Source organism: Rutidosis leptorrhynchoides, chromosome 2 (assembly GCF_046630445.1).
Source record: "Rutidosis leptorrhynchoides isolate AG116_Rl617_1_P2 chromosome 2, CSIRO_AGI_Rlap_v1, whole genome shotgun sequence".
NCBI classification, from domain to species: domain Eukaryota; kingdom Viridiplantae; phylum Streptophyta; class Magnoliopsida; order Asterales; family Asteraceae; genus Rutidosis; species Rutidosis leptorrhynchoides.
In genome coordinates this window covers 664,903,950-664,913,282 of record NC_092334.1, presented here as the reverse complement: position 1 = coordinate 664,913,282, position 9,333 = coordinate 664,903,950, and the positions used below count along the sequence as shown (strand labels likewise).

Here is a 9,333-nt window from a genome sequence, read left to right as displayed (position 1 = left end):
GATGAGTGGTAATTGGTGAGTGGTGAGTGGAGTTAAAAGGAGTTCTAATTAGTTGACTAGCTCATGGTAGAAGTTAAAATTGATTAGTCATACATGACATAATCAAGAGTGGAATCCCATGCTAGTTCCTATTGGTATATACTCATAGTAAGTACGTTTTGAAGCTGTGTATAATACGGGTAAGAATACGACTAGAATTCTTGATGAAAGAAAAGAATGGAAAAGTAACTGTAACCATTTTCGTTAAGTATGAGTGTTTTGATATATGTCTTGAAGTCTTCCAAAAGTATTTTAATACATCTAAATACACTACATGTATATACATTTTAACTGAGTCGTTAAGTCATCGTTAGTCGTTACATGTAAGTGTTGTTTTGAAACCTTTAAGTTAACGATCTCAATTAATGTCGTTAACCCATTGTTTATTATATCTAATGAGATGTTAAATTATTATATTATCATGATATTATGATATATTAATATATCTTAATATGATATATATATACATTTAAATGTCGTTACAACGATAATCGTTACATATATGTCTCGTTTCGAAATCCTTAAGTTAGTAGTCTTGTTTATATGTATATAACTCATTGTTAATATACTTATGGAGATACTTACTTATCATAATCTCATGTTAACCATATGTATATCCATATATATATCGTCATGTCGTTTTTACAAGTTTTAACGTTCGTGAATCGCCGGTCAACTTGGGTGGTCAATTGTCTATATGAAACATATTTCAATTAATCAAGTCTTAACAAGTTTGATTGCTTAACATGTTCGAAACATTTAATCATGTAAATATCAATCTCAATTAATATATATAAACATGGAAAAGTTCGGGTCACTACAGTTTCGGCCTTCGTTTTTGGACCCCGTTTTCGACGCCCGGTTTCGGCACCCCGTTTTCGGCCTCTGGTTTTAGGCCCTCGATTATCAGCCCCAAGTTTCGGCCCCCGTTTTCGGCCCCTGTTTCGGAACCCGGTTTCGCGCCCGTTTTCAGGCCCCCGTTTTCGGCGCCCGGTTTCAGCACTCGGTTTCGGCGCCCGTTTTCGGCGCGTCCGTTTCGGAACCCGCTTTCGACCCGCATTTTCGGCGCCCGTTTTCGACGCTTGGTTTCGGATCCCGGTTTCGACACGTGTTTTCGACGCCCGATTTCGGCACGCGTTTTCGACGCCCCGTTTCGAGGCGCGTTTTCGGCTTGCGAATTGGGCGCACGTTTTTCGACGCCCATTCTTTACGTTTGTTTTCGACGCGCCTTTTTTGAGGTGCGTTTTCGGCGTGTGTTTTTACAAAAACGGGTTCAAAAAACGGGGTCCAAAAAATACATAAAAAACGGTGTCCTAAAAAGGCGCGTGTTCGGAAGTGACATCAAAAATACAATTAAGAACAATTTTACTAGCCCGACCCAACCGACCCGGGTCTCGACCCGACCCGGGTCTCGACCCGACCCGTTCGACCCATTTTAATTCTGACCCATTTCGACCCATGACCCGTTCCGACCCAAACCCATTTGATCTTTGACCCAACTCGACCCATCTCGACCCGTTTGCCAGGTATATTGAGGAGAGGTTTGCATTAACATACTCATCTCCTGGGTGGCCAACGTGGGAGAATAAATGTATCTTATGTGCCATTATCTATTATCTATTTATACATATACATACTAATTACCATGAAATTCTTACTATTCACTAGAGAAATTTAGTCTTTTTGCCTTACATGAGCATTTTAGTCTTTTCATGCTCACCATTTATGAATTACAGTGTCTACCTCAACACACCTTCTACCACCACAACCACCATACTTCCCGCCACCAACAACACCACTCCACCACCACCAACCAACCTCATATAGTACAGTATAATTTTTATTCACTTGCGATTTTGGAAGATGTTATATCTTGTGATGTTTAATTTAATGATGATGCGACAGTAACGTATCATACAAATTAACGATGCATTTTGTTGGTCGCATAATTAGAAATGTAATTTTGCTAGGTTCAGTTTGGAGATTTGGACATTGAATTTTTGTTTTTGAACGGCAGTTAGAATTCATTGATGGGGTTTGAACGCCATGTCGGAACTCACCCATATGATCATTTCTTGGGACGAACATTACGGTCCTACCGCCCCTCAGGAGCAAATCCCACGGCGAAGACATCCCTTATGATAAGTAACGTCACTACCAATACGTAAACACCTTGTTGTTGACATTTGAAATTTTAAGATTTGTTTCTTATTGTACTTTCTTGATTTTTTTTGTTTTTTTTGAAATACAAGTTGCCGGCATCACCCAGAGGGTATTGACCACCTCCGCAATCATTTGCCACACACACACACGCACTTTCGGAAGAAAACCTGAATCGAATTGCAAGAACCCGATCCTTAAACCATCCCAAGGACAGGCTGACCAGGTTTGAATCCTGATTGAATCCGGGAGAAAACCCCCTTAAGGTCAATCTAGAGCTCCATATTTCAAGTAAATTAATTAAGAGGGTAAACTGAGCGAGGCTCGAACTCATGAACTCAACCCTTTCTTGAAATGATATGTGTTTGAATTAGTTTTTGTTAACTTGTTTATAGACATTTTGTATCAGTGAATTGTTAACATTCATTTAAGTGTTAAATTGACATAATGGCAGAGAAATGTATGAGGTTATAGTAAATACGGCCATTCAAATGTAATGGGGGTAATTTTTACACAACTGTTTTTTTATCTATAGACAATCAAAGATTCATATAATATAACATTTTAATGCAAATCATCACCAAGTGTAATACTCCTTTCTCTAAAAAAAAAAAAAAAAAAAAAAAAAAAAAAAAATATATATATATATATATATATATATATATATATATATATATATATATATATATATATATATATATATATATATTAAAGCAAATAAATAAGCTGACTATACACTATTTACATACAATCAGTGATAAACTGGACAAGGCCCAATAATTAGGCTAAAAACAATCACGTGCAACTCACGCGACAACAAATTTCATTCCCCTCTTCTAGTCTTCTACGGCGAACTGTTTAAACCCTAAAATTAAAATCAATCAAACACACCAACAATAAACCCTAATTCAATTGCCTCTCATTTCTTTCCCTTGTTAATCTACTTTATTTTCGTAAAATAAAAAAGAAATGGGAGGAAGTGATAGTGAAATAGAGAAATCAGCAATGAAGAAGGAGAAAGAAAAAAAGAAATTATTGGGTTTAAGCCCAATTGCTAAACCGCTTGCTGGCAAAAAGCTTTCCAAACGCACCCTTAAACTCGTTCGCAAAGGTTTCATTTTTATTATTCTGTGTGTCACTCAAATGTTTTTGCTTTTTTTTTTTTTTTTTTTTTTAAAAAGTTTTTTACGTTTTTTTTAATTATAATATTTTAAACAATAGCTGCTGAACACAAGTGCTTAAAGAGAGGAGTTAAGGAGGTTGTGAAGAGTATCAGGCGCGGTAATAAAGGGTATGCTTTATTGATGTTTAAATTGAACAGTATCTGATTTTGAATTCATGTAAATTAATGAGTTTTTAATATTAGGGTTTGGTTCGTTCAGACTAGTCAAAATCTTTGAGAACCAAATAACTCATGTAAATCATCAGACTAAAAAGGGATTGTGTAGATCGACTCTAATCACATCTATAATTATCAAGGTTGTAAAAGTCGCTAATCGGACTAGTGGAAGTGACCAACTTTGACTTTTTTTTTTTTACCGATTTTGACCTAATAAATCTGACTCTGAACTAATAAATGACTTTGATTGATTAAATTGTAATACGACAACTTTGGCCGAGTAAAATTTGACAAGTCGGGTCTATAATCATCTTATGTGATTTATACTATAATCAAGAATTGTGTCTTGTGATTGAAGTCAAAGTGCGCTGTATTCTCGAGTTTTGTTTTGAGCTGAAAAGAATGGGGAAGAAAGGGGAACAGAGTGATTTACTATCCTTCCCAATCCGCCCAAATTTGAGCGGAGAGTGTTGTTAACAAAAAGTTAATTTACTATCGTTCTTAATCATCTATTATCCTTTCCTTTCCGCTTAAAATAAAAACTCGAGAATCACTATTATTTTTTAACCCATATGTTTCCTTTCCTTGCCATTCAAAAAAAATCTCGAGAATGCAGCCTTAATTTTATATGCTATTTAGACTTGTATATTGGTTAATAGAGGCCGGAACGTTAAAATGTTCACGGGGCGAAAAATGAACATGTTGCTGATATGATTATTTGTTTTTTGTGAATGCAGAGTGTGCGTCATTGCTGGTAACATTACTCCAATTGATGTGATAACTCATGTTCCGATTTTATGTGAAGAGGCAGAAATACCATATGTTTATGTTGCGTCAAAAGAAGTAAGTTTGCACGTCTACTTTATCAAGTTTGTTGTGCTCATTTGGACAAAATATGTTTTCTCTCAATTTTTATATTGGGAATCATTCATTTTATTTAATTAATGTATAAGAGTGTATGCTAGAAGTGTTTAAACAAATCAAGATCTTGTTACAATGTTATGAACGTTACAAGTTGATTTCGAAGTCTCCACGAAATTTAATTAAAAGTATGTTCCTTTTACGTGAAACTTGTTGCAGACTAACGATGACTAAAATGTTTGTTGTAGGATCTTGCAAATGCAGGTGCTACCAAGAGGCCGACATGTTGTGTTCTGGTTCTTCCGAAGCCAACAAAAGGAGAACTTGATGAGGAAGTTCAGAAAAAACTGAAAACCGAATATGAAGAAGTTGCTAAGGAAATTACTTCACTTGCTGCTTCTATGTTTTGAACACAATTGCTTGTATTATCTGTATTTGATCCAGACCATGTACTTCGATCTATTAGTATTAGGATCAGTTGTTTAAATTTGATCCTATATTGCTACCATCTTCTAACTTTATTTAATCCAACCATGTACTTTTATCTGTGTTTAGCTAGCAACACCTCTACTTAGCTGTTGCCACATTTACTACATAATGAGTGGATTATGTATGTAGTAGATATATAGGTGATTTGTATACAAAGAAACTACTTAACACTACATAAAGTTCAACATACATGTGATTCCTGTGTATTTTGCATACATAGGGGAGTGGGGAGTGTGACCGCTCTCCCTCGTATACCACTCAAACAATGTCTCAGTGGTCAATTATGTGAGAAGCAAACCAATCAACTATATTTGTAATCTTGATAGCATGGTTGTAAAGGTAGCCCGACTAGACTAGTAGGGGGATTTTGAAGTAGTCTGACTCTTGGCAGCAGAACTATTCGGTCAAAGTTTTCAAAAGCCCAATTTAGTCGGTTAGGTTTGAATTATTAGATCAATGTTAATTTTTCTGTCAAGGTCAAATACAAAGTGTCAACGCCCGTCTAGCTACCGACAAGCCTCTGACTTTACTGCTTAGTCCCTGCAAGGTCTCGATCGACTCCAAACGAGCGACTTTTGAGACCTTAGTTGATACTAGTATTTTCAATATCTTAATTAGTTTTTTTTGTTAGTTGTTAACTAATTTATATAGTACTAGTTTGACTCTTTACCAGATCCTAATCGGATTAACTAAGTAATAGTAGTAACACTCTAAATCGGGTTTCTTAATAAGACTTCAGTTTTTTTTATTAAATTTTGATTAATAGGGGAGTAGGTGTTTGATATGTAGATGATGGAACTTATGCTATGGAGAAAGTGTTGATTCATACGAATGACAGTTGCAGTTTGTGAAAGGGGAGATTCGGATCTCGTCATTATTTAATCACCCGAATCTTCTTCGATTGCTTGATCATTCTATTATATCCGTGAAGGTACATTCCAAATTGATGATAATATATCAGATTTTAAAGTATAGAATTACTATAAATTTGTCATTTTAGGAAATATTTCATAATCATTCACTGCTGTTTGTGCAAGTGAACAAACAAATTCGAAGCAAAACAGAAAAGTATCCGGTTAGATGTACGCGGTCTAACCGGATTATCTCGTGACTGTTTCCGATCCTTTCCCCGGCCATTACACGATACACTTTCGGTGAACCACTTGTAAGGACATCAGGACCCCAACGACTAGTGGTTTATTTCGTTATAAAATTGTAGTGAAAAAATCAGTATATTGATAGGATTTGATTATGTTGAACCAATCGATAAAATTCTCTTTGCTCTATATACCCGGATTCTAAACTACAAACAGAAGCGTACCTGTTGTTTCCAGTCCATTTGGATGGGACGTTACTGGACAATGCAAAAACAATGAAAGCGAAGAACGAGGTCATTTCTACCTCTGATGTTCTCCAAAATCTCCGCCAGGTAATCAAACATCCATATTCACAAAAACATGTTACTTTTCTGTTTGAGGTTGCTATTTCAATCTAATTATTACTAGTGAATAGGCCGGTTCGGGGTATACTCTATCCTAACAATTCAGTATGGGAATTTTTTTTATGTGTTTTCAATCTAAGGACAATTTGTTACGATGTTATTAAACTCGTTTTTATGCTCAGCCTGTCCATACTGAATTATAAAAATGCAGCTTTGTGCAGGACTTCAGCATATGCATAATATTGAAACTCCATATGCTCATAATGATGTCAAACCCGTACATGTCCTTTTAACGCACCGTAAACGACAGCCACTATTGGCCATATTAATGGATTATATTTTTGGAAACGCACGTCCTGCTAGCAGGGCCGGTCCGCGGGTTTTAGATGCCCTGGGCGAGATAAGAAAATATGCCCTCTAAATTTTTATAATATCTCAACTCAATAGTTTTTTTATGAGTTTAAAAGCTAATTAAATCACACAATCATGTCCATTTTATACTTATTGATATGCTGAGTATAAATATTAGATATTAGATATAACAATTAACAAAAAAAGAATAAAGTTTCAGTTACTAGAGTTCTCGGCATGTTTACTAGCGGAGTGATTAATTTAGTACTATAAAATTTATGAGTACTAATATAAACTAATAATAGGAGTAATTCAATTCCATTTAAAAAGTGTTTGAAATTTATGAGGTACCTTGCTACCCCAGGTTATTTGATTAAATTTTATACGGGTTGTTAAAGTTCTAACTTATGAGGACTATAGTTGTACTACAATATATTAAGTAGGGGTAGTAACTGAAACATTTCTATAATATTACGTCTTCCTCATTTTATGATCTGCAACCAATTTTTCCCCGAAACACAAACCCTAACTTTTAAAATCACTTTCTTCCTGCTACAAAATCTCGAATTCGACATGAAATTTTGATGCCCTTTGTGAATTGCTGCCCCGGGCGGTCGCCCATGCCGCCCAGCCCCAGGGCCGGCCCTGCTGCTAGAAAGGAGATCCGATCTCGATCAGAGGCCCTACAGCTGCAGGTAACCATCTTTGTTATCATGTTTGACATGACTCCTTATTCACACAAGAACACATTACACTATGTTATACCATCTATAATTCATAACAGAACATACACAATAATACTACATGGTGGTCAAGTGTTATTGTTACACATACGAACAAAAGTACAAACATTCTTGACTGTTGATAAATATTTTAACAACTATTTTTAAGTGACAAATCAGCCACTAATCTGTCCAATTCTTTCATTGAACTCTTATTTTCACCAACCGTATCTTTAGCCACCCTCGCAAATTGCTTTGCTCGTTCTCTTTCAACTCGTGTATCCTCATTCACTGATTTCCTAAACAACTCGGCCAACTCACCCGAGTCAGGAACCGTCTTCTCTCCCTCACACGCTTTCATTCCCACTTTTAACTCATGTAACAAAGTCGCATTCGAGTACTGGTCAGCACTCATTGGCCACGTCAGCAACAATACTTCTGCTGACACAGCTTCCATTATCGAATTCCACCCACAATGCGTCAGAAATGCACCAACAGACTTATGATTTAGTATCGCCACTTGTGGAGCCCACCCTTTAACAACAAGACCCCTTCCAACCACACGATCTTCAAACCCACCTGGTACTTTACCGTAATCTCCTGCCACGTGTCCAATTGTCGGCTCTTTCACTGACCATAAAAACTTGACCCCACTTTTCTCTAATCCCAATGCAATCGCTTCCATTTGACCATTGGTCAACACTATTAGACTTCCGAAACAAACATATACCACGGTGTTATCATTACACATATCAAGCCATGATAATACGTTGTTCGAGCAGGACCCACCTCTCTCCATGACTTTATTACATGGAGGGAGTAAGGGCCCAACTGCAAACACGCGGTCATGGTCCAATTCCATTTTCAAATATTCGAGATAAACTCGTTCAAGATCTATGAACGAATTTATAACGATTCCCCAACTCGCCATATCACCACGAAAACTATCGTTCATAAAATCAGAAATCGCATCTCCTTCTGAAAAATATCGATACAACGGCGATAACTGCCACCAGGGGTATTCTGGTAAATTCGGAATTTTACTAAACTGTATCACTTCATTTTCATTTTGTGTGTCAGCTCTTTTAGGTTGGTATTTCCACAAACAAAATATAATCGAAAGAGCAAATGCACCGGACGGCGAAAAACAGTACCGGCGAATACCAAGCTCAACCGCTAGCCGGTGGGTCCAGCCAAAGAAAAAGTCCGATATAATCGCGACTGGTGGATTTGGATGGTGTTGAAACCAGTCTTTAATAGGGTTGTAAAGATCACCTAAAGCTACCATCATGGTACTAAAACCACCAATGTGTAAGTCTTTAGCATTTTCAATACCGGAAGGTATGGCGGGGTGCGGCGGCAGAGGGAGGACGAGGGTGGTGATGGTAGTTGGATGGGCGGAAAGTAGTGAGTTTAAAGCAGGCAAGTTTTTGGGTGTAATCAAGATGGTGATTTGTACGCCACGAATCGATAATTGGTGTGTGAGATCAAGAAGTGATAGCATGTGACCTTGTGCCGGAAATGGGAACACCAAGATGTGATCGCCGGTGTTGATTCCGGTGACCGGCATATTTGGTTTTTGAGTGGATGCTGCTGCAGGCGGATATAAAAAAAATGAAACAAGTTAGATATGTGATCTGGATAGTTTATGGTGGAATTTCGTTTTCAGGAGTCAAGACATCGTTTATGACTTTGTTTCTTCTCATGTGCCTTTTCGAATATACTAAGAACTTGGAACATTTTTAATAGAGCTAGCCTGGCGTTATGGGGTGTTTTGGTGTGATATAGTGCAAACGTGGCAACTATCAACTGGCGAGTTTACTTTATAGCCCGTGGGGTCATGAGAAATCATTAATTTAAAATTTTTATGTAGAAAATACTTTTTAAAATGTATATGATACCACTAAATTTAACTGCAGGATCCCATATAG

The 9,333-nt window shown here is 36.9% G+C and overlaps 2 protein-coding genes across 2 annotated transcripts; one reads left to right on the top strand and one right to left on the bottom strand.

Moving 5' to 3' along the window:
• The first annotated feature begins 3,056 nt into the window (after positions 1 to 3,056).
• LOC139893892 (H/ACA ribonucleoprotein complex subunit 2-like protein) lies at positions 3,057 to 4,999 on the top strand. Its single transcript, XM_071877091.1, has 4 exons — positions 3,057 to 3,310; positions 3,421 to 3,490; positions 4,276 to 4,381; positions 4,648 to 4,999. The coding sequence occupies exons 1-4, from the start codon at positions 3,169 to 3,171 to the stop codon at positions 4,807 to 4,809; spliced, it is 480 nt and encodes a 159-aa protein (XP_071733192.1). The 5' UTR covers positions 3,057 to 3,168; the 3' UTR covers positions 4,810 to 4,999.
• Positions 5,000 to 7,455: 2,456 nt separating this feature from the next.
• LOC139893891 (UDP-glycosyltransferase 89B2-like) lies at positions 7,456 to 9,033 on the bottom strand. The gene has a single exon (XM_071877090.1). It carries the CDS (start codon positions 8,970 to 8,972, stop codon positions 7,554 to 7,556), a length of 1,419 nt encoding a protein of 472 aa, XP_071733191.1. The 5' UTR covers positions 8,973 to 9,033; the 3' UTR covers positions 7,456 to 7,553.
• Between the last annotated feature and the right edge of the window lie 300 nt (positions 9,034 to 9,333).

Coding starts and splice junctions, on each gene's coding strand:
- LOC139893892 (XM_071877091.1), top strand. CDS start 3,169: ATGGGAGGAAGTGATAGTGAAATAGAGAAATCAGCAATGAAGAAGGAG. Junction 3,311..3,420: donor CCTTAAACTCGTTCGCAAAG/GTTTCATTTTTA, acceptor TTTAAACAATAG/CTGCTGAACACAAGTGCTTA. Junction 3,491..4,275: donor ATCAGGCGCGGTAATAAAGG/GTATGCTTTATT, acceptor TTGTGAATGCAG/AGTGTGCGTCATTGCTGGTA.
- LOC139893891 (XM_071877090.1), bottom strand. CDS start 8,972: ATGCCGGTCACCGGAATCAACACCGGCGATCACATCTTGGTGTTCCCA.